This window comes from Tasmannia lanceolata, unplaced genomic scaffold, assembly GCF_043159265.1.
Source record: "Tasmannia lanceolata isolate RefF3 unplaced genomic scaffold, GAP_Taslan_0.1 ptg000002l, whole genome shotgun sequence".
Classification (NCBI taxonomy): domain Eukaryota; kingdom Viridiplantae; phylum Streptophyta; class Magnoliopsida; order Canellales; family Winteraceae; genus Tasmannia; species Tasmannia lanceolata.
Genome location: NW_027518679.1, coordinates 37,245,082 through 37,271,304, shown reverse-complemented (window position 1 = coordinate 37,271,304; position 26,223 = coordinate 37,245,082). Strand labels below are relative to the sequence as shown.

At 40.0% G+C, this 26,223-nt stretch overlaps 1 protein-coding gene across 3 annotated transcripts in view; it reads right to left on the bottom strand.

Annotated features, from left to right (window-relative positions):
• LOC143884465 (RNA-binding KH domain-containing protein) overlaps positions 1-6,782 on the bottom strand; it is a 30,577-nt gene extending 23,795 nt beyond the window's left edge. Inside the window, exons 1-3 of one of the 3 annotated variants that reach the window (XM_077388071.1) lie at positions 6,489-6,782; positions 6,280-6,368; positions 2,162-2,313 (exon numbers count right to left, since the gene is read on the bottom strand). In XM_077388071.1, coding sequence (XP_077244186.1) covers positions 2,162-2,313; positions 6,280-6,368; positions 6,489-6,568 — 321 coding nt within the window. In that variant the 5' untranslated portion in view covers positions 6,569-6,782. The remainder of the gene's footprint in view (positions 1-2,161; positions 2,314-6,279; positions 6,369-6,488) is intronic. The other 2 variants (XM_077388070.1, XM_077388063.1) reach the window with 2 other exon arrangements.
• Positions 6,783-26,223: the final 19,441 nt, after the last annotated feature.

Sequence of the window (26,223 nt, the reverse complement as noted above, 5' to 3'; positions counted from 1 at the left end):
GACCGATGTCGACATATGTCAACCGAGGACCGATGTCGACATATGTCAACCGACATTTGATACCATGCTTCATCTTGGTGATGAAAATTATGAGCTATGAGTGTCCTCTATCTCATCTTTACAGATAACCAAGAGAGCAGGGAGATGGAATCTCTTGGTCTTTACATAGCCCTGAGAATTCCAAATTCCTGAAATATTCCCAAGGGCAAGGTAATGCTCCATGCCACTCAATGCCCTTGGGAGCCTTTTCGGAGAAAAACTTTACCCTTGTATCCTACATACATATCTCCAGGTCCCTCCTCTTAACTAAATCCCTATCGGGCAAATGACCACTAACTGACTCACACAAGGAAACCTTGAGACCTAAGATAATTTGATTCTATCCAACTAGTAAAATAAGTTTCAAAACAATTATTCACTCATCAATACATTTGGGAAACACTATACAAACAAATCTGAGTGGTAGAACTGGACCCTTAGCAATCAGATCAATCATATGCGGTATTAACTCCAGATAGGAGACCTCATTTTGATGGTCTGCGTAGTCATGCGCCGACCTGATCGTACACTCAACACACTGGCTTTTCCTTTCATTTTTGTTTTGAATAGTAGCAATTTCATTCAAAAAGGGGAAGACGGAGGTGGTACACCCGAAATTACAAGCAATAAAAGGGACAGAGAAAGGAAAAAAGAAAACAAAAAATGGTCAAGGGGGGGAGGAAATCAAACACTTCCAAATCCTACTTCCCCACACCATCTTTGGCAAGTGTATCTGCCACGCCATTAGCGGATCCTCTAACGTGCTTGAACACTTGGCTTTTCCCTTCATTAAAATTACACTTACGGTACACATTCAAGTCATCCAGGGAATCACAAACCTCTTAGTCTAAGGACTGAAGCAACTCTAATGATAAGGTACTAATCCTTTTCTGTGGTAGTGTTACAAGATTGTTCACTCATGGTAACACTGACCAATGTGTGCCACTATATGAGGATGTAAAGTACCACTTTTGTGGTAGAAAAATCATCATACTGCAACTGGCAGTCATCTCATATGACAACCTTGTAAGTTACAAGTGAGCTGTCCCAACTTGCACCTAGTTGTGATAATTTTCTAGTCTAACTGAAACAAAGAAATATTTCTCAAAACTTAGTGGACACAACCATATAAAACTCGATCCCCTATTGTATTGCAAGGGACATGCTTCAATCCAAATACAATAGTGATTGCAATCGTCATCCTGCAAGGAGAGATCCAACAATCTCAAATTGATGCGAGAACTTGCCATCTCTGATCATATCTGAAGACATCAAGCAACCCCAATTCTAAGAGGAGAGACCCAACACCCATAAAATATGTAAGTGACCACCAGCAAAACAATAAATATGCAAAAGATCCATCCAAACCCTAGCAACACACCTATACCCACTGTCACTTGTTAGCTTTAACACAACCACCAAAACATCATTTCCACATGCATCTTTGGGGTGAAAACCAAAAGGGTTGGCTCCTTCTCATATTTTAACAATGAAAAATGCATTCCAGCTCAAAATCAGTGTCTTTAGCCAAGGCTGACCGCAACTTTGTCCGATATACACTGCCCCACAAGCCATAGAGTAGTAAACCTACCGAGTGCAGCGAAGTGGCATAATCAAATGTCAACTAAAATGAGCCAAAATATAAACCCAGCATGGACTATTCTTGTTACCAGTAGAAGGATGTAGGATGTGCAATTTACTTTTTTAATTTTTTTGATAGGTCCTAAGGGTAAAATTTACATTAATCATGGGATAGATATATAATCCACGAAACTGAGAATGGGATATGGTTCAAGGGCCGTCATTAGGAATGCTATTTGGGAGGAAAACAATAGAATGGAAACACACCAATTATCTCTATCTAGAAGTGGATTTGTTAAAATGTTGGGCAGGCTCATATAGTAAGGTGGCTTAACATTCACACACAACAAAACATCTACTTCTATAATTTTCAAAAAAAAAAAAAAAAATCTAGTTCTATGCGCTTTAACTACAAAAGCAAATGAAAGCATGTATACATCTCATCAAATTCAAAAGGAAAAAAAGAAGATAAAATATGAAATGGAAAACAAAATAAAAAGAATGGAGACAAGACGGATCCTACAATAGCACGGGTGGTTACCTCCTGGCGTAGTCCATTCCAACCACCTAAACCCGTGCCTCCGACATTTGACATAAGATTGGCAGAACCCATGGGGCTGGGGCTTCTATGTTGCAAACGGTCATAGTCACCAAGGCCATGGCGGGAGACCATACTGGAGACCCTTATAATCTCTGTTCACATGAAAAGGTACTGACACTTGAAACTGGACTAATTTTTTAATGCAATGAATATGAACAAAGAAAATATGCAATGTGCAACCATTATCTGAAGAAAACCATATTATTATTTGGACATGTCTGTGTATGTGTATGAGAGAGAGAGAGAGAGAGAGAGAGAGAGAGAGCGGGGGGGGGGGACAAATTAACGACAAACTAAAAAAGAGACCAAAATAATAGATATAGAACATAATTACCAGGCAATTAAGATTTAGAACCAGCACATCAAAGACCATTACAACATTAGTATAGTTAGTGTTGAATAAACTTGTGTGCCGGTTAGATATTAGATGTAAACAGTAAACAACATGGGAGACTAATTTAGAGGCACTTAACTTGGACCTGCCTACTTGCACCGATATACATGTTCTCCTGTGGCTTCATTCATGCCTTTTTTAGCATCTCTTGGGATTTCTGTTTTTTACATTCTCCCTTCTTACTATCTCTGTAAAAAAACAACAATGAAATCTCCTGGTTTGAGATGTTTTGTATTGAAAATACACCTACCCATTTGTAGAAGAAAAACACTTGCGTAGAGTTTGCCCCTCCTCCCCAAATGCTGTGTTTCACAAAACCATTTTGGATGGGACTGTAGCATATCCGACATTGGTGTGGATAGCTTGGTAGCACATACATAAGGGGATGTAGTCCCTGTGGGATAATCATATTTCCAAATACTGGACAAGAATGACCACTAGGATTTCTGACAACAATCACCAAAGCATATGACTTTCAGATGGGATTCCACATCCCATGGCTGTGGAGTACAAAGACATATGATGATGGCAATGTAAATTTGGTCATGTTCAGGTTCCATTTATTGATTGCATGGAACAAATAATGTTCCATATTTATTTATTTATTTATTTTTTAGCTGTGACAACAAATTTCTTTAAAAAATGCAGATATATAGCAAAACTTGGATGCTCTGGGTATACCAGGTATTCAATGTAGTAAGCTAAGAGTCCTTTTGGATGTGATGTGACGCTATGGGTATACCACTTATTCGATGTAAGTTGAGCGTCTTTTGGATTCAAAGGTAAGGCAACTCTTGTACCTTTTTCTTTTATCAATAAAATTTAAGGTGCTGGTGTGGTTTGGAGATAAATTCCATGTTAAAAAAGGGAAGATGAGATTGAATTTCTGGTAACTGACTAAGACGAGTTTTTCAAATATCCTTGAGCAATTTTTTTCAAATCCAAGGCAAAGCCTCGGCTACTAACAACATTAAGTTAAACTTCGATGGTAGTTTGCCTGGCAATATGGGCACGATGGGGGTTAGTGGGGTCTTTTGAGGTTCTCATAGTCTCCATAGGTAACCACACTTCTCACATGATGGCTGTGATTTCAGATTCAGGGTGCTCTGTTCATGCATGCACTAGGGGGGAAATTATGTTACGTTATAGAAGATAAGAGTAGGTGTAGTGTCGATGGGTGACAGGTCTACTTGTGACATCACGGGAGTTAGAATGATGAAGATCGAGACGTTCGATGGAGTGGTTCGTACTTTGGGTGGTGTGGCTTATGTCCCAAAGCTCGGAAGAATGTAGTGCCAGTTGGCCAGTTGGGGCTTTAGGCCGGGGATGCGGGGCGGGGGGGCGGCATTCAACTGCAGGTGGAGCTCTGTTAATAACATGCGAACATGCGGTTGTATGGTTATGATGGAAGGAGTGAGGTGTGGCGGGTTATATCAAAGCTTTTTCCGGTTCAATAGGTGTTTCGAATTTCACCAAGGTCGAGGTTAGGGCCCCTGTAACCGGTCCATGCATCTTTAAGAACTTCCTATCCAGTGGCTTGGAGGCCAAGGGTGATTCTTCATGCGCCATTTCTTAAGCGCTAAGTCATTGGGACCAAGGAAGCTGGCCCACCTTTTTTTTAAGTGGTGGAACTCTGTTACTTGATTAACCCATCGATGTCCCATCCACTGAAATTGAGAAATGAAGTGGCAGACTTGCTAAGGATGGAGTTTCTCGTGACTCTTTGCTGATCAGCAACACGCTCAGGAAGGATTTTGTTTTGGGTTTTGGTTTTGTTTTATGGAGGAAAACTTGTCATGCTCGTGTTTGTAATCCCCCTATATGCGATGCTGTTAAATCTCAAAAGAAAAAATATCAATATGATAAACAACTATCTAAAGTTCCATGGGTTTGGATGTTCTATACATTGATTTTTTTTTAATGGCAAAATTTTAAGGTTCGGTAAGAGCTCAGATGCATCATTGTCAGCTCTATATATTCATTACTATATGGAAATGGTCTGAAATGTTGTAAACTGTGAAACAACCAATTACTCCGAAAGCTTAAGCTGTTGGAGAAGGTGCTATTTAATCTTTTATACTTTAACACTCCCCCTCACGTGTGACCCCACTTTTTAGGGTTGGCCTACACGTGGCACATGTGGCCTCTCTTTTTGGGTTGGCCATTATATGTGGATTTTTAATATCAAGGAGGTTTGAACCCAAGACCTTCGCTCTGATACCATGTGAAACAACCAATTACTCCAAAAGCTTAAGCTGTTGGAGATGGCGTTGTTTAATCTTTTATACCTTAACATAAACAATGTCATGGAAGAAAGTAAGTGCCATGCAACCCAAGGCACAGCAGAAAGTGGTATGCCTCTTTTCGTAGTAGCATGTGATGCAAATCCCTTGAGCCTTGAGTCATAGCTGCACACATCTCAATAAAACTGGGTTGGAGCATTGACCCCTCTTTTTTTTAGTTTTACCAAAGACATTTAAAAAACCTAAGTTTAGAGGAGGGTGCGGGGAGAATAGGACACTTCTTTGGGTTCTTTCTATCTCCATATGCATCCAGCCCAAGTATTATGCTTTGGGAATTTTGGTGTGTACATTGACCGAATCCTTTTCTTTTTCCTCTGGTTTCAACTTTCGTTCTTGAATGTATTTATGCGTAAGAGACAGTATCAGTTTAAATTGTTGACTTGATGTAATAGCCACACTATTTTACTACTGTACATTCTTTTGATTGCCGAGGCTTTCATTTTCTACTCATGTTTTTTAATGTTTACTCTTGTATTTAGTTGTGTACAGAAACTGTATATGTTTAGCTGCTTTTTAATATCTTTAGTAAGCAGTACTATGCTATTGTGTAGTTGTCTATAATACTAATATGAATTAATGGTTTGATTTGGCACATCATTTTTTTCACAATTTTAGTATTTTTATATTTTGATCAATTTTTCTAAAATACTAAGAACCACATGTACTTGAATTTCTCTCCGCAAAGTGGACCAAACAGATTGTGGTCCCTGAATGAACTTGTGTGACTCAAAAATCAAGCTCGGATGCCGCTTGTCAAGCTGATTCTTTCTACTTAAAGTTAGTTCTTTACCATTGGCAATAAAAATATAAGACCACAGACAATACCCAAGCATAACACTTGTTTAGATTTGGTAAAATGTCAAGACAAAGAAGCCCCGACATATCATGTATGGTTCATAGCCGGTAAGTACTTCGAAAATCAGATTCAGTATGTAGCCAAACAAAATACAACTACAATATGATGGCAATTCAAACCCCAAATCCACACTCAAAACTATAACCGGCACCAAATACTCACATAAAACAGAATAAAATAAGACATCAATTATAACCTATGAAAACCATTCAAACCTCAAATCCACACTCAAAACTAAAATTGGCACCAAATATTCACATAAAACAGAATAAAAATAAGATATCAATTATAATCTGTGCCATCAAAACAATCATAACCACATACTGAAAAAGAATCAGTTAAGTACCTTACAACGCATACTACGAATTGATTCAATGTTCATTTTATGAATAAGAAAAAACCAATCCAAAACATAATCCAATAAACCAAATAATCCCACAAAACCCAGAAAAAACCAGATTCAAAACTAGTACAAAAATTAAAAGAACCACATCTAAAAACTTACCTTGATCCAACAAACGACTACATATTGGAAGAACTTGCATGAACGGGCCAAGCTTTTGGTGCTCTGCCATCAGCTCTGTCAAGTACTGACTAAAATACCCACAATTAAATTAAACAAAAAAACAACCCAAATCAATAAAAAATATACAAATCAAAGAAAACCCAAAACCCAAGATAAATATCATTTTTTTCTTCCTTTCTCTGAAGTACCTGTCCATGTCAGGAGCATTTCTTATCTGTGGAGAAGCTGCTCTTGCAGGGGAAAAGCTGTGAGTATATAAACTTGACATGTTTATAGAAGGAAAGGGTAGCAATAAAAAAGGGAGAAAAAAAGAGGCAGAGAAACTCAAAGGGAAGAGGGCTTGGTTTCCTTTAAACGTGAGAAAAAAAATGAGAAGAATGAGTGGTTTCTTTTGGCTGTTGGGTTTAAATAGAAGTGGGGTTTTGAGTACATGAATTTACAGTAAGAGAGAGAAAGAATCTATGAATGTAAAGAGAGGGAGAGAGAGAGTTACAATTACTCAATTGGACAGATGAAAGATCATACTATGAGACTGGTTTTATATGGCAAAGTCTTCATCAGATTCCTTGTTCTGGTCCACCCACATGACATCAAAAGGATCTTGATCGTTCATCTGGTGGGGCCCACCATTAACAAGTCATTAACTATAGATCTCTTCAGTTTGAGGATACTGACTTCTAGTCTTCTACGGAGGATTCAATCTATTAAATCCAGGTTGCTGTGTCATTCATGTAGGCTGTGGATCATTGCAAGAATCAGGAATCGGAATCGGAATCGGAATCGACATCATAATCTGATTCCTATTCTTATTCTCCCTTAAACAGAATACAAAAAATTAAAATAAAATAAAATTTAATTCAAATAATTATATTCCATGGATTGGCTCTCTAGCTCAATTTGTTCTTCAAGGTCGGAGGTTCAATGCCAGCTTACCAACCCAACAACAACAACAACAAAAAAAAAACTATTCCGACCAGGGCAGAATCATAACAGCACCTCTTTGGGTGGGAAACAGGTTCTCGCATTCGTCCTCTAATTCCGGCCCAGTGTCCATCGTGCCCCTTGACTCCATTCTTTTTTTTTTGCTTACCTACCAAAAAAACACTATTCCAACGAGGGCCGAATCATAATAACACCTCTTGGGGTGGGAAACAGATTCCGGCATTTATTCTCCTCTAATTCCGCTGCCGTGCCAATTGTGCCCCCTTATTCCATTATTTATTTATTTTGAACCAAATGCTAGAAGCAGGCAGAATTAGAATCGTATACCAATTTCAACTCCTGATTCCGGCAATCCATACACATGTGCACACAGAGAAGATCACACAGAATCAGAATCATTTCACTTGGCTGAAGTAGTTTTGGAGCTATGAAAACTATATGGTGGGGCCCAATTAATGAACATGTATTGACTATCATGTTGGCATCACATCAGGTGAGGCCTAATCACTGCATTTCATGGCAACTATGAGGTAGTTACCCATCAAAACTATGAGGTAATTGCTTTTACTGGACCACTACAGGGGGAAAATATATTGAAGGGAAGTAAAGGTGACTGAGAGGGTTTTTGAGAGGACATTACTAGTTGTTCTCACTGTGGAATGAAAGGCATGGTTTCAAAACTCCCCCGAGTCCTCTCCCTTTTTACTGTGGCCTCATTCTTATCTGAGTCCGTGTTTTACCCCACAAAGTTAATAAAAACTCCTTTAATCAAAACTCTATTGACACTCACAAGTTATTACCGCATCATCTTCAACTGAGTACCTAGCTACGTTAACTAAGTACTCGACCGCATCATGCGTTCTAGGATTTTCTTTGGCCGCGTTCTGACTAATATTTGCATTTTGAAACACTGACGAAAGGTGAGAGACGGTTGGGAGACATGAATAAGATAGTATTAGATGTTAGTGTAGCTTCAAATGTTAGTCACATGAAAGGGTTGGCTCTGAAAAACCAACCTACTCTCTCCCTCTCTCCCCCAAATAGAAGCATAGGATTCTTTTCTCATCTAATGGAAAAAGTATACGAAAATGCACGTTAGTTCTCGCAGAACAACGTGGGGATTGCAACAAACCATTTGCGTGATTCCAATTATTAAATTCATGCAGATCTATGGGACGTACCTCTCCATTCTAACAACTAACGTATAAGCTAATTCTGTATAGATATATCTGTAATTTTGCTATCATTTCATGATGCCCATGAACCAAATTCATGAAGAAACATGGCATATAATAAGTGGATCCCACCATCCAAAGATTATGTTTAGGTTTTGACAGAAAATAAAAAAAAACTATGTAGGAACTATTTGTAAAATCCTGGATTTTACAAGCTAAAACCTGAATTTTATAAGATAAAACCTAGATTTTATAAGCTATAATCTTGGTTCTAACTTATAAATTCCAGGTTTTATAATCCAAGATTGTAAATTAAATCAAAGTTTCAGCTTATAAAGTCCAGATTTGGCCATACAATTCATCTTATGGGCTCAACATTGCAATAGGCCATGCCACCAAAACTCCCCTCGTTGAACAATTCATCTTAAGGTCCCATCACTCATTGGCCGTGCATCAATATCCCCCTAGTTGAACGATGATGAAGGAAGAAAATTGTCCATGTTGAATGACAAAGAAAGGAGAGACTTCTTGCCCCTTTCACATCCATAATGTCGATGCACGTCGTTGAATCATTGAATAGCATTTAGGAAAGTACCTGGATGGTCCATACAAATTCAAATCTAAAACGGACTGGATCTGCACACATTCCCAAGATCCATGGACACAGTTTGGATCCCTAGCATAGGATCCGAAACAACTAACAAAAGCCCGTGGGACAGTCCAAAATCAGAATTCATACTATTTTATGAAAATATCCCACCAATTTTTCTATAACTTTAGGACAGTGATAAATCGACTCCCCAAATGGATAAATCGACTCCCCATGTGTCTTTCTCTCTCTCTAGGTTAGAGAGAGAGACAGAGGAGAGAGATAGACACATGGGGAATCGATTTATCAATTAGAAATGGATCGTGATCTAGACATGAGAAGTAGGATCAATCTGAAGAACACCCCGAATCCTATCCGATTGATAAAAGATTTGAATGGATCATGACTAGTGGACCCGATGATACCCATAACCATAGAGTTACTTTTGAATGATTATTGTTTTCGTCGAGGTTCTGTTTCTTTCGACATAAAATGGGCATAAAACAAATTTTACACCTAATTTTTAAGTTGAATAATGAGCACAAATTTTTTTTTATGCCCATTTTACGATGAAAGAAACGAAGCTTGAGGCCATGTTTGGCAGCTATGAAAGTTTTTTGTCTATAGAATATGTTGTGGTTCTTCCCCATGTGGTGGGCCCCTACCGACATGCCAAACATTCTTGAATGTGTGTGACTTACGGTGAAAAGAGAAAAAATGAAAAAGAGAACATGAGAAGACAAGGAAGACAAAGGGTTTTGTGAGTGCGTTTTTAAGTTTTGGTGTTGCAACAAAACCTATGTATTTGTGTGCTCCTCTTTGAGATTTTTCACCATTGTCGAATCCTCTTGAAGGACGGAGACTTCACGAGGATCTGATTTCACTATCTTAAAAATTTGAATGCGTATTTGTAGTAAGGAATTGGGATTTGTCGTTCATAAGAAGATAGACATTGTATCTCTCTAATTTCTTATATTTTCTCAATTTTTCGGCATAAACTTGAGAGACATTGTATACCCATTTTAATTAATAGAGATTTTCATTAGATCTGCCCCATAATTTTTCCCTCTTCATTAGACGGTTTTGCATGTAAATCTTGTGTTCTCATGTCTTTATGCTCTTTTGGAGTTTGATTCTTTAATTCAAATATAGATTTCTTTGCAAATTTTCACGGGTTTTATCAGAAAAAACCGTACAGAATGTTTGTTTATGAAGTGGTGGGAAAAGGGCAAGGATGGAGGGAGACCAAGAGAAAAATAGAGCTTTTGTTTTTCCTATTCTTCAGCCACTTCTCACCCCCTCATTACTCATGCCCCTATCAATTCTCTCCCACTTTCCATGCCCATTTTTCAACATTAAGGAAAATAATCATCGTGCTGCACACTTAGCAGAATCCATGACTGCGTGAATGGTAATCGGGTCCATGACTACTGTTGGTCATCACTGGTCTGACCTAATAGCCTTGGTCCCACCATCATCTAGTGATAAGAAAATGATGAAAAAGAAGTCCATCAAAGATTTTTTTTTTTTTTTTTTTTTGCTGTTTATTCTTGGGCACCTCCATTTGGAACTAGACCTAGTCCATTAGATCAATGGTTCCGATCACCAAGCACTTATGCCACATGTGCACTAAGTCATAGTCATTTTTCTTCAGCAACAAGGGATTGTCTTGGTAATCGAGATCTCATGTAACTTGATGTCCTTATTCACAAGGAGATAGGAGAATATGACATAAATTTAGAGGACAATCTAAACAATCTAAAACAGTGGTACTGTACCTCTTTTTACCTTTCAGGATAAAATCGGCTTTGTGGAAGATTTATCACTTGCTGTCAAATTCTCAAAGAGTGCTGTATAGCTGTTGAATTTGCTCAAATGAAGAGCTACATTCATGTAAGCATGAAATGACCATTAAGCGGATGGTTAATATTGTTTCTTTCCTTACCTTTTGAAAAACCAACACACTTGCCTTTTTCTCTCTTCTTTTTTAAATTTTCTCTCCTATTTTAGCAAAACTTGCCCCTCTTCTCTCTCTTTCTAAGTAAAAAAATCTCTGCCAATATCTCTCTTTCTCTCTCGCGCGCACACACCCAACAATACAAGTTTCTTCTTCCCTCATCTCACCCCTTTTACAAGAAACAAAAGGAGCAAATTTCTCCACTTCAATTGTTCTCTTCTTTCTACAATCTCATCGGGGCTTCAATTTTATACTGGAAAAATTACCTTTTAAAGAAAACAAATTCTAACCATCGGCATAACCCTTAGAAGTTATTAACTTTGAGAATCAAATCAAGTGATGATGTGTCAATCCTACGACACTTCTACATCACAAAGCCTACACTGCTCACTTTCAATAGTGAAAAAACAAAGGTCTCTACAAGATGCTCATAATATAATCTCCAGCATCAACCGCCACTTTGAGATAGTCATCAAAGTCCTCGATGTCAAGCACTAACCTTTGATGTGTCACAGGATTTGATTCAAGTAATCAAGGTAACATTTTCTTCTATATTCACATCAGAGAAACATGAAACCTCTATAGTTGGAAATGGCCAATATTGCTCTATTGTTAGATCTTATGTAATTCCATCAAAGCCATAAATACCATAATACAATTACAAGGATAATGCAAGCCTTTTATTTCTTATCAAATTGGTTTTCCATGTTGAAAACCTACTCACGATAATTTCTCCAAAATTATCAAAAAGTGATATCATCAAGATGTTACATACTCCACCAGAAAAAAAGTTTTTCAGTTAGTTATCAAATCTCTGAACCAAAAATTCACCCAACAGGAATGAGAAATTAAATTCAAAGTATACAGTAAATTAACAGTAAATCCTAATTCCCGATTTACATACTTAACTCTATCAGAAAATAGCTTTTCAATTAATTACCACACCTCTGAACTGAAAAAACACCTAACAGGAATGAGAAATCAAATTCAGACTGTATAGTAAATTAATAGAAAAGACTACTTCCCGATTTACATAGCTCAAATAATTTCTCAGAAACTATCATATGTGCATCTCATTGCACTAACATGTGTTACATATGTGAAATTCTCAAAAAGTGTATCGATCAATCACACAAATGATATGATATAATTCACATTAACAACCAATATGATGCACATAATCAGAGGCCCGGCCCATTCTTATGCAATCAGTTTCTATTAGCTAGCACAAGATCCATATACATATATTATTTCCAAGGTCCTCGACACATGAGAGATTGATATAACTTCAAAAAAGTTAGCTAGGGCCCACTTTCTTTACAAGCCAATAGGAATCCTAACATTGATAAAGTAAGTTATGGGCAATAATCAGTTGCCAGTTTTAAACATTGAAAACCCCCACTATGCCCAAATAATTTAGTAGGTATTCCCAATATTTTATAATCAGATGGACCTACTAGCTGTTATAACACTCAATAGGCCACAGATCATGGGCACACACTAGTCCATTTAACTGACAACACCATGGCCCTTAACTTGTGGGTTCAATAAATATTCTAATGTTCCATTACCACTTAATGAATTCAAATATGAATAGGGTCCAACATAAAAGCAAGAACATAAGCAAGAGATTCCAATATAATCGCAATATAAGAAGGGCCCACATGATTCTTAAGCCCCGCCGATAATTAATTCTAATCTAATCAGCAAGAAATTATAATGGTTCTCAGGACCTTAAATTACCTCAAATTGAATACGAATTAATCAATATAGAACACAATTTTTCTAGAAATAAAAAATCACATTAAGCGAAACCTTTTTTTTATGGCAGGCCTCACCGTTAAATACACGACAAAGTGGCTTAATAATGCACATTTTATAAATAGTATGTCCCACCATTATTTTTTACGCCTATAACCCATCGAGTAGGTTCCCGAAACACACTAGTAAGTAGTAGCCAAATTTGAACTCCTGGGAAAATTGGATCCACCCCCAGAATCGATAACTAGTCTGAGGGGTTTTAGGTTATCATATCAACAATGGGTCCCACCACTAATAATTGGGTGTTAAATAGGGGATTGATAAATCGACTCCCCATGTGTCTTTCTCTCTCTTCTAGGTTAGAGAGAGAAAGAGGAGAGAGATAGACACATGGGGAGTCATTTATCCATTTGGGGAGTCATTTATCCATTTGGGGAGTCAATGTATTGTGGGGCCCACAAATTCTCAGGTTTTAATGGGACCAACAGCGCCCATATTTAACCACTCCCCAGAATTTGCCAATAATCGGACTCCAAATAGCCCTGCCAAACACAGTGCGAGGGAGTAACCGTCCAAAACACATTGATGCACCGGGTTGGGTTTTAAGCTCTTCATGATTGGGCTCGGCTAAAAAACAAGTGTGCATCTTCTTCACGATCCAAACAAATCCCTTACCAGTTGAATCCTAATCAGAGTGTTATTTGAATCCTACTTTCACTGTTTGGCTCACGATCCATTTCGAATTGGAACATCGATTGGAGTGTCCTAGGTCCTCCCTAAGACACTCCAAATCGGCAGTTTTTCCTTAATGGCCACTTTCCTATCACGCAAATCCCTTTGGCTTTCTTTCAATCGGTGTTGATTACTAATTCTAAAAATGAAAACTACAGATTCAAAGAAGACGAAGACAGAGGAACCAAAGTTGAAGATTTTTATGGTTGTTTCAAGAATTTTTATGCCCCGCTATAATAATTACATATTGATCTCTGATTTTTGGCTTTGAGTCATCGTCTTTGATCTTGTTGGTGGGAATATCCTTGAGTCAAGGATATGAGAAAGAAGAAGAGAATAAGATTCTTTAATGCGTGTAATCGCTTTCCTTAAGACAATATTCGCCCCCACCAGTTGTGTGCAAAGGGGATCTGCGAATTGTCTCCAAGATACAATGAAACCTTGTAGGATAATCCTACAATTGTTTGATGACGCTTTGCACAAGCGGAATCAAACCCAAAACATCTTTCAAGAAACTTCAAGCCTTAGAGAAAATTCACTAAAACTGTTTCTGCAAAAAACAGATTTTAGTGCTCTGTTTTATGAACAAAATAACTAAAGAACAAGTGATACAGAGATTGTTAACGAGAGAAAACAAGAAAATACAGCAATAACTGTTTTCTTATTATTTGAAAAGACAGGTTTTGGTTCTTTTTATAGAACACTAGATGTCTATTCACTAAGAGAAGCATCTCTTCAAGACATCTCTTGGAATGGTTTGAATAATAACCATTCGATCACAACTCTTTGTGATTTAAGTGTTTTTAATTATTCACAAAGTGTCCCTTGTGTTTGAAAAACATCCATAACTGTTGGGAAGCAAAAGACATGAAGAAAGGTTAAAAAATGGAAGTGAAAAGCCATGTCTATTTTCTCCTAACGGATAGTTTTTCGAACATCCACGGCCAACCAGGCCTTTGCGGTCACCCGCCGACATGCTTCTATCCATTTTATTTTTTACAATCCAAAGAATCACGGTCGACCGGGACTTCCGTAGTCGACCTCAGACACCTTCCTGGAAATCAATTAAGTTTCCACTAACCAATCCGCGGTCGCCCGGGATACCTCCGTCGACCGCCCTTGTCTGAAAATTATTTTTATATTTAAAATTAAAAACTTGTAAAACCATTTTAATTTTCAAATACCACTTTGCATTTTGAAAATCTCTAACAGTTCTATCCTGTTTAGAAACTACTAAGCAATGAAAAATTTACAATGGATGTAAATAATTACATGGCCTTCAATTTTCTTCGACTAGAATCACGAATAATCTTCTTCATAGCCAAATATTCAATCAACAACTGCTGCAGACCTGTACACAAAATGGTACAATCACATTAGGATGGAGAAATCAAATCCTTTCTCGAAGTGTTTTTTAATGGTATCAAAGCCATACCCAAGTAATTAAGTGTTTTCTTTTCATAACTAAGTGGATTCTATTTTAGCCGAGTAAAACAGCATTAAAATTTTGAAACTGCTTTAATCATACTTTCTTGCATTAGGGTATTGTTCTTTGGAGTGCCCATTACTAAAACTAAACCCTTCTTAGCAGGCAACCATTGTTAAGATCAATCCTAGCAATCAATTTTGGGTCTAACATAAGGACATCCATATGCAACCGTGACCGCTGATCTTGTAGTCCATCAAGAGACGACCCGCATGGCATGGTGTTGGTCCTATGTTGAAAGGACATCTGGGTTTAACATTTATTCCATCTATAGGCCAGTATCATCCAATCAAGGTGGGTGCTATAGAAATAGGCCATGTCAGATGTAGGGGGGATGAGTTTTAGAGAGAGAGAGAGAGGGTATTTTAATTGATGTGTAGGGTTGGCAATTTCACCCGAAAAAGCGGGGATCCGCCCCGCCCCGTTTGGGGCGGGGATTCCCCGATTTGAGAGGGGAAGGGTAAGGGGAAGGGGATTTTAAAAATTCCCCGATGCGGGGAGGGGAAGGGGAAGGGGATGGAGTTGTCCCCTCCCCGACCCGCCCCGACCCGCCTCGCCCCGTTAATCAATACCATTTTTTTGTATATTTTTTCATGTTTTTTTTTTAGGAAAACTACTAGAAACTCTGTGGATCGGCTACAAGATTCCCCCAAACATAGACTTAGCTTGTATTTTCCTTTTAATTAGCTTCTGAGAGCATTTTGGGAACTATAATAACCTTTTGACAGATGTTGAAATAATGTTGAGTGAGTGAGTGTATGCAATTATCAAAAAATCGTAGTGCCAACATCGGTAGCCAAAATAAATTGCATTTTATTATTAAAAGTATGGTATGGCCCGCACCATACGATGATCCAAACCATCCATTAGATGGGGCACACCCTAAATAGGTTGTGCCCCAAAAATCATTTCCATAGGTTGATCCTAACCCTCCGATCTATAGAGGAATAGGATCATTCAGTACCTCTACAGATCGGAGGGTTAGGATCAACCTAAGGAAATGATTTTTTGGGCGCAACCTATTTAGGGTGTGCACCATCTAATGGACGGTTTGGATCATCCTATGGTGCGGGCCATACCTTACTTTTAATAAAGCTAGGAGTGCGATCATCAGAATACAGTAGTGCTCGTAACATTTTCCAAAATTAATGATCCAAAATGGGGTTTGGATGTTGGGTACTCTAAGTGGCAGGCTATGATACCACTTGATCTAAAATTGAAGTTGAATCGAATCCAATTAGCAATGTGCGGAAATCCCATCATCCAACAACAGCTACTGTCGGTCCAATGGGTCCATACATCCATCGTCCACACACAAATACCGAATATGGATCTGCCCTCTCTTATTAAATCTTCAAGTAAAAAAACACTGCAAACAAGTGAAATCTGGACGTTCGTTGCTGCCCAGCATTTCAATCAATATATAAAGAAGAGAAGACAAACTCCTTATACCAATCTCTTGCTAATTTAATTAACAGCTAGCCTATCGATTGTTAGTTTATAATATTTTTATATATTAAAATTGCATCAAGTTGATTAGGGACACCCAGCATTAGTGTATCAATGACTAAAGAGGGGGTGATGTTGGGCGGGGCGGGGCGGGGATTTTGTCCCCGAAGGATGCGAGGAGGGGAAGGGGATTAGATATTCCCCGCGGGGAGGGGAGAGGGATTCCCCACCATCCCCGCAGAGGGGAGGGGAAGGGGAGGGGGGAAATTCCCCGCAGAGGGGAAGGGGTAGGGGACCCCAACATCCGGCCCCGACCCGCCCCGTTGCCAGCCCTAGATGTGTTTTTTTGGGAATGTTATCAGCACTATTGTATTTTGATGAGGGCACTCCTAACTTTATTAAAAGTACGGTATGGCCCACATCATAGGATGACCCAAACTGTCCGTTAGATGGGCCACAGCCTGAATAGGTTGCGTCTCAAAAATCATTTCCATAGGTTTATCCTAACCCTCCTATCTAAATGTTAGAGGGTTGATCCTAACCCTAAAAGATCGGAGGGTTAAGATCAACCTATGGAAATATTTTTTCGGACACAACCTATTTAGGCTGTGGCCCATCTAATGGACGATTTGGATCATCTTATGGTGAAGGCAATACCGTACTTTTATTAAAGTGAGAGTGCCCTCATCAAAATCCAGTAGTGACGATAACATTTCCCGTTTTTTGGTTGACTAAGAGAGAGAGAGAGAGAGAGAGAGAGAGAGAGAGCATGTTAGATTAGATAGATGTGCTTTTTTACTGAAATAGCCCCAACGAGTTGACATGTGATAGTCTAAAGAAGCAACTAACCATATATTTACTTCGTCAGTGGGTCCCTCCCAAGTATTTCAATGCAACTGGAAAAGCGCAATTCACGCCCAGCAAAAGCGATAGCTACTATTACGGCCTATTATTTACTACGGGATTTACTTAACGTATTGAAAGAAAGCTCAAAATTTGGAAATTCTATCATGTAAGCCGATTGCTATAAACAATGAAAAATCACCAATTTATTTATGGAGAAAAAAAGCAAAAAATGACCTGTTTATTTGTAGAGAAAAATCATCTATTTATTTATGGAGAAAATAGCAAAAAATAAAATAAAAATTTGTATCTTTTTTTCTCTTTCTTTCTTTCTTCATCTTTTTCCGAAAGAAGAAGCTCATTGTAGACACCCCATTTTGACTAAGCCCTAAAAACAAAAACAAAAAAAACAAAAAATTGAAAAATCCCTGGGCAGCTGGGCCCGGATAAGTCCTCGAGTGCAAATGTATATATATATATATATATATAGGGAAAGGTGTGCGTACTCGGTCGAGTAGATAAGCTTATCTACTCGGTCGGGTTAAAAACAGTGAGGGCCCACATTTTTGGGGTGATCCAAACCATTCATTTGAAAGGCCCTTACCTAGATAGGGTGTCCACAAAAAATCAGCTGCATAGGATCATCCTAACCCATCCAACAGTGGAGGGAAAAATGGGCAGATTTGTGGACAAGCTGTGTTTGTCCATTTTTCGCTCCACTGTTGCATGGGTTAGGATGATCCTATGGGGCTGATTTTTTGTGGACACCCTATCTAGGTAAGGGCCTTTCAAATGAATGGTTTGGATCATCCCAAAAATGTGGGCCCCCACTGTTTTTAACCCGACCGAGTAGATAAGCTTATCTACTCGACCGAGTACGCACACCTTTCCCATATATATATATATATATATATATATATATATATAAATAAATAAATAAAAAATTAGCAACTCAAGGCTCTGGGGTTAAATCTTGGATAGTTCGAGACCGTAAGTGGGCCCCATGAAGTTTCGTCGAGGTTCGACAGAATTTACTTGGGTAATGGGGTTTATTTCGAAAAATAATGCAGAAGAGGGTCGAATTAGTCAAGTCGAGGGGTGCCCTGGGCAGAGAAAAGCCAGTGAAAATAATCCAAAAGGGGGCTGTCCAGATAAGAATGGGTTGGCAAATATGTTGCTTTTTCTATAAAATGGGTAAAAGAGTAAAATACCCCTCTCCAAAAGGGCATTCTTGGAAGACTGGTATTGCTTCCTCTATAAGCAATGAGCAAGAACCCTAAGATCAAAATGGAGACAAGTGTAGGGCCATGATGGAAAGCACATGATTAGGGTTCCAGATCTTAGCACAAGGAGAAGTGATCTAGGCCATCAAATCCCGGAATTGCGTTATCGGAGCCGAGCCAGGAATGGCCGTTAGTGGACACCCACCACTTTTCACCGGTAAAATAGAAAAACTCACATTAGGGTTTAGGGATAATCAGGCTCGAACTGATGACTTCCACCACGTCAAGGTGACACTCTACCGCTGAGTTATATCCCTTCCCTGCCTTGCCCCGCCTTCCCTTAGGGATGAATTCTCATATGCCGATCTGGCCTGGGGGGATAGAGGCAGGAATGGGAGGAGGAGTGAGCGAGGGGAAGAGAGAGCTGAAGAAAAAACCAAGAGATGGATGGCTTCCCTTCCTTCGTTCTGGGTGGCATTCCCATCCATCGATACCAGATTCTCGATCCGTCTGGACTCTGACCATAGCTTTGCTAGGCATAAGTTCTTACATTACGGCTCTACTCCGAAATAAGGGTTTGACACATACTAAGGACTCCTATTGAAATACCCTCCCATCCCAAAACAAAAGATGTTGCGGAGACAGGATTTGAACCCGTGACCTCAAGGTTATGAGCCTCGCGAGCATAGGGAATATCAGGGAGGCAAGGCAGATTTCTATCCAGAGCAAAGAGTCAGATTGAACCAAGAATATTTAGCCTGGGCCGGGGTGTACCAACACATGCAACTATTTTGTCTGTTTCCCCTTCCCCCCGCTTCGCCCTTTACTAATATAATAGAAGGTAAGGCAAAAGCAGCTTAAGCTCTTCTGATCACCCGAGAAGCCCTCGATGAACCGCCTAGAGTATTATATATAATACTATAGAAATCCATTTTTTTAAGTATGATTAATCTGAGTGGAGGGTTAGGATCAGAACTAGGTCCCTAACCCTAGTTATAAAAGAACAAAAGACAAAGAGAAGGGGGAGGCCTCATTCCAAAGAAGAAGAAAAAAACAGAGAGAAGGGAGAAGAAGGAGCCGTCGGCCGTCCGTCCATCTCCGGCCAGCCCAAGCTCGACCCCTTTCAGCTTCATCTCCTTCAGCCATCTCCCTTGCCGTCGGCAAGCACCCCCCGATTCCACCTTCATGTTTTCCATCCCATCTCTATCACAACCCTCCCCCAATCTCCATTAAGTCCGGCAATCCACCGGAGCTCAAAACCCCTTCCCTTCATGCCTTAGAGTCTTCGCAGGTTAAGGGATTTCTTCCTCTTTAGAGTCTGTCATAAAGAGTTTAGGAGTCTGTCCTTCCATCTTTCGGAGTCTGTCCTTCCATCTTTCAGAGTCAGTCTTCAGCATAGGAGTCAGTCCTTCAATCTTTCAAGAGTCTGTCCTATCATCATAGGGGTTATGATTCTGTCGAACCCCTCATCAAGTCATGTGATTTTATCCGCTCCTCCAAGGTATAGGATGCTGTCCAACCCTTGCAGAGTCGTGATTCTGTTCATTTCCCCCGCAGAGTATAGGATGCTGTCCAACCTTTGCGGGATATCTGGAGTCTATCTTACCCTTATGATGATAGGATTCTGTCCTGTTCAGTCAAAAACATCAAAAACATCTCAAAAATCAAGAGTCATTAGGAGTCATTAGGAAATTCTGGTCTGAACTACGGATGGCTTGATCCCTAGTTGAGGGGTACGTAGGCAGCTTAGGCGTGCAGCTGGCATCCTGAGTCCAGTCACCTTTTTCTTTTACACCATTTTACAAATATTTCTCACTTTTTCGTCCGAACTACGTTGGCTTGATCTCTCTCCGCAGGGTACGTAGGTAGCTTGGGTCCACCCAAGTTCAGTCAAACCTTTTTAATAAATATTTTCAAACATTTCAAAACAAAAGCAAAAATGGGCAAGGATGGTGATTGCCAGGTCACTCGAAGCCCTCTTTTCATTCCATTTCCAGTTTTCATCGTGATTTTCCGGTTTCCATCGGTTTTCTGACGTTTTATCGGGTTTTGGGACGAGCGATGATGTAGCGTGGCCCCTTTACAGGGATTGTCCTCGCTGAGCCCAACGATAGGTCATGACGATTGCGAGACTTGTCCGATCTTCAGCAGATTAGGATCGCTGGGCTTGATTCCTTTTGAATCGCCCTCTGAGCCTATCGTGTGTTCCATCTTCTTTCCCCTGGCATTTTTGGTTCTCACATCTTTGATTTTTCTAAGGAGTTGTCTTAGGGACACATTCCCTTCTCTTTTCCCAGGCTCTTGTTTCTTCTAAATGTACTCTTTCTTTTGGACATAAGAATTGTCCCTACTATATGAATATAATGACTTGAAATCCCACCAAGATGTACAACTCGAATGTTCTTCTTGTGGATCAAGTTCTATGAATACAACTCCGCATCTGAAAACCTTCTCTCAATGTTCTCATCAACTTCACTTGATGTCTGATGTTTCCCTCTTTTGAATTTTGCTTTACAACTGATATCTAAAGCCGATGGAGTCTGGCTTTGCACAGGGCGTTCACCCGGTTTATCTTTATAGGATCAAACAAGACTACCTCAAACCCCTATAAACAGGTTTATCAAATCCTCGCTCTCCTCAGAAGATAAAATTTTGCCAATCCATCTTTCCCGAGTTTCGGATTTCAATACCATTATCAACAGGTTGGATTTCTTCTTTGAGTGACTATGCTCGACGCTCTTCCTCCTGTTTGATCATGTTTCAGATCTCGAGGGGAATTTCGTCTGCATTCTCATCCGAGGAGGGTGTCTTTAGTTATTTTAAACATTAGATCCAAGAGTGAATCATAAAACATTGAAGATATTGAAATCAAACTTTATTGAATTGAAAACTTTCAAGTACATCAATAGTTCTCAACACGCCTCAGTGGGCTCTATATCAGACTTGACAGAAAATAAAGCACCGACTCTAAATGAAAAAGACTGACAAACAGGACACCCCCTTCTTCTTCTTTTTTCTTTTTTTTTTTGACATTGACACTATGACTCACCAACTTTCAACACAAGAGTTGGTATACACTCGATAGAAGTTAAATCTTGAAACATGACACTTGGACGTGGACAAGGACTAGGCATTGAAGTTCAGAAGTACACGTCTTCCTCCATGATGTTGTCGGCTAGTGGTTTCGGTCCTGGTATAGGAATCTCGGAAGAGGTGGTCCCATGTAGTGCTGTCGACCTGGCCCAAACTGCCCCTGAAAACCTGCTGGTGGCATCATGCTCTCTGCCCTGACATTCTTCGGAGGCTCAAATTCTGACATTTTTTCTTTTCCTTTCGATTCATCCTTCTGCTTTGATGCAGCATAAACAGAGGTGGTGGAACCTTTGAAGGGTTGAATAGGTCTAACCGGTGCATAATTCATGAAAGCACAGAGTTCAGGAAGAAGGAAAGAGTCTCCATCTATCTCGTCCTGAATTTTGTGTTTCAATGCCAGGCACTTTTCTGTTGTATGACCAATACCTCCATGGTACTCGCAATACTGATCTCTTCTCCAGTGCTTGGGGAGTGGGTTAGGAATAAGCTTCGGATCTAAAAGTGTCAAACGACCTTCGCTGACCCATTTCTTCATGATAACTTCCTGAGAACATGGTAGCTGATCGTATTCCCTCCTCAGTCTCTGACCCATCCTTTCTTCCACTTCTATGATTGGCTTCTTAAAAGGTTGACGATAGGGTTTAACATTCTTAACTTCACTGGAAACAAATACAGGCTTTGTCCCACTATGCAAATCAACATATCTGTCAAGAATTAAACTCTGAACTGATGTTTCTTCTGTCATAGTACCCATATCGGCAAACTGCTTAGGAGCTGAATCACATCCGGTAGACAGATATCGTATCTGAGTTTTCATCTCCCTCACTTCTTCAGTTAACATGGCCATCTGACCAAAGAGTTTAACCATCCAATTTTCCATTCGGATGAGGGCCGACCTTTCAAAAGATTCCTCCATTGGTCGAAAGCTTGATGGAACAGGTGGCATTTCTGAGATAGGACGAATAAGGGATGCAGGATCCAATAATGGTTCATCTGTAGAGATAGCTCCTACCATCGGTAAAGGGCCAACTGATCTTTGCACTGGTTTTTTGGTAGCCCCGGGTTCTCCAACAACTACCTTACCATCCTTGATAAGTTTTAGGATCTTATGTTTCAAGGCTTGGCAACTGTTGGTTGAATGTCCATGAACTCGATGATACTCACAGAAGTCTTGTTCATAAAAGTTGCTAGGAAGAGGATTTGGAGGAGAAGAAGGTTCAGGAAGTTCAAGTTTACCCACTTCGACCAATCCTCTCAAAGCTTTTTCAAAATTCTTCGGCAATGGAGGAATCTCTTTACCTGGCTTCTGAATAGGCTTGTTTCTTTTCTGAGCCACCTTCTTGAAAGGTTGACGGGAGGTCTCCACATTGTTGACCTCTTCAGCGGCTACCATAGTCCTCTTTCCGTCTCTGACATCAGTTGAGGTTCTTGTCTTTAGGCCTTTGGCCAGTGCATCCTCTACTTGGGTTCCCGTCTTGATGAGGTGATTGAAATCGAGAAAATATTGGATAGCCATATGATGATAATACTGTGGAGACAGATTCTTAACCACAATTTTGATCTGATCTTCATCGGACAATCTGTGAGTCATCTGTGCAGCTTTCCTTCTCCATCTGCGGATGAAGAAAGTGAAAGTTTCATCATGCCCTTGTTTCAACATTTTCAGATCCCTTTTGGTTACATCGATTCCCGCTTCCATGGAAAACTGTTCCACGAACTTGCTGGCAATGTCTTCTAAGGTTCGGATCTCTTCAGACTTCAGACTCAAAAACCATTTCTTTGCAGTTCCGACTAGAGATCGAGGGAATACGAGGGCAATCTGCTCTAGAGAAAGTCCATGTTGCTGTAGAAGAGGAATGACAGATTTCAGATGACTGGTGGGGCATCCCGTCCCATCATACTTGTCAAGGTCAGGTACTGTGAACTTATGAGGAAGAACAACTCCCGGGACTATCATGAAGTCGGACATGTTCAACTTCTTAGGGCCTTGGAACTTCATGCTTTCCATTTCTCGGGTTAGCTTATCCAACCTATCTGTTATCGCTCTGCCCTCATTGGCTCTCTCCAGATGAGGGAGACAATTATCTTCTGCATACTGCTCATCCTCGACATCGTCTTCGACATTCAAAACAGCAGGCCTGGCCATTGCAGGAGGTGGGGGAGGTATAAGTGGAATTTGCTGGGGTGCAGGTTCTTCAGAAGCAGAATCTCTATCACTTTTCAGACAGACTATCTCCTCACTCATGCTATTCATCTGTTGGAGCACAGACTTCATCAATTCATTCATTTCAGCCAGAGTATTTCCGGATTCAGCCATAGGTTCTGGTGTGGGTTGAATAGAAATAGGTACTGCAAATGAGTGAAGTCAACAAGGTCAGACTCTCGCCATGGAATTGACAAACACTAGAGTTCAATATAGGGCAATCAAATGAAAATCCCATATACAAGCTGAGACAAAAGATGGTACGAGTATATCCTCCCATGGATAAAATCCGGCAGCATAACATCTATGCAAAGATATACGGTAAGATGAGCGCATAGAGTTTGTCAACAAGTCTAAAATGATATAGACCAAACCCAAGGTATTTGGAAAAAATTTGACAGCATAACGACTATGCAAGGGAGGGTCTAAAGCTGCTAATCACAAAGGGTATGCCAACAGGGTTAAGATAAAGTAAGGCTCTCAGCAAGAAAACACACTTGAATGAATGTCGGCAAGATAAACTCGCAATCAAACAAGTGGAATATAATCAGATCAGAATCAATCATAGGAAAAGGATATGATAGGCAACACTGAATTTTTCATCTATGGTCGATGATGATCAGTAGATTAGAAAGAAGACCACGACCACAAAATGACAGAAGTAAGTCATAGACCGGGTCTAAATCTTGAAGATAGATCGATAGGATTAGATAAGGAAACCTCACTAAATAAGTAGGCCCTAATCTAATAATAAATATATACATATATATATATATACATCCTAACCAGGGGCACCAACCCTAGTCTAACTAGCGGAGCCAAGGAGGTCTCGACGCATGACAGACTGATGAGTGTACTAGAACTGCGCTGTAGCCACGCAAGGTGAGCTACCCTAGTCTACAAATGGGACAAGGCTCCTAACTCTAGGCTTCACATGTGTAAGCAACACATGTTCGTCCTTATATGAATGCAATATATACATATATAAACACGGGTACTTCCTAGTTGAGTTTCACTAAGTCAGTAAGTATATACATAATATATAAAACAAAGTAGGGCTCCGGACTCAATCTATCGGGTATTATGCGTATGAAACATACTTAACATGTATAACAAAAGTACGCCCAATGTTATACATAGTATGCTTCATTGCCCATCGGCTGCTGTAGACAAAAGTACGCCCAATGTCTACGGCTGCAGCACCGGCGCATAGCTTGGAAATAGATTCAACAGTACCATCAGGGTGTAATGACATCCCAGTCGGGCACGCATCGAATCTATCCCGTGGAGCCAATAACGAAAACAAATAAAGAAATAAAGAATATGACGATGCATGATGTGCAGTGTGTGAATCCCTTGTTTTATTTACGCACCTACTTGGTGCCCCTGGATTTCTAACGATAAAGTTCCCATTTAGCTTAGTTTTCACCCAAATTTCTTCAAAATTAATTAAAATGGCATTTTTACAGAGTTAGGCAATGTTTCAAAAACTCCCCAGCAGAGTCGCCAGTCTGTGGAACCCGATCCGAGAGGGGCGGGGGGACGTGCCCCCACGCGAGTCTCAGGATCATCCACTTGAAGGAGAGCTCCGCCAAGGAACTCTCGAAAGAGTGCCCCTCACAGCATGAGCGGCGATGTGAAGTGAGATACCTCTCGATTCGGGGACTAGCCCGGATTCGAGACGCACCTTAAACAAAGAAAGAGTCGCCATCCAAGGAAGTAGGCCCTGGATCCCATGCTGTGCTCTGTCGCAACAGATAACCAGAGATATATATAAGGTCCGTGCCTGATGACGAATGGGGAAGGGGTTAGGCGCCCCCAATTCGCCCAAGTGCGAGCACCTGGTCTCTTATGCCATTTATTATTAATTTTGAAGAATTTTGGGCGAAAATCACGCGAAATGGGAACGAAGATCTCCGAGATAACGTCTATCTAATCATGCATGTCTCGGAGATGAATAAGAAGCACAAAAAGGAAATGAAAGATGTCACCTAAGAATAGCTAGATTATGAGTGCCATGCCTAATTGGTGTCTAAGTTCTGGTGGGCACACACATGCATGCTACATCTAAAGGTATAGGATCTGTACATGAAAGTAAGAAAACACAGCAAAATATACAGCACAACCAATGACTCGACACGACACACCCTAAACTCTAAGGTGATAATTGACTCGGACCAAGATGGCCATCCATCTTAGCTGCACTACGTATCCCGGCCTCGGGAAGAATCAGAGCCAACGTAGTTCGGCGACCTATGCTAAACTACAATGCCTAACCCTCTAGAACCGCTATCCTAGACTCGATTAACTAGACCCGACTAGTTTTTAAAGCTTCTTGCGACATTACTTAAGTTCAAGTGCATGGTGATTTTTAGGACTCCCTGTATGCCCTAACTAATGCCAGTGAACCCTACACCCTAGGTGTGACTAGGCTGTGTGTCCTAAGGAAAACCGTGGGCTATCTAAGCGC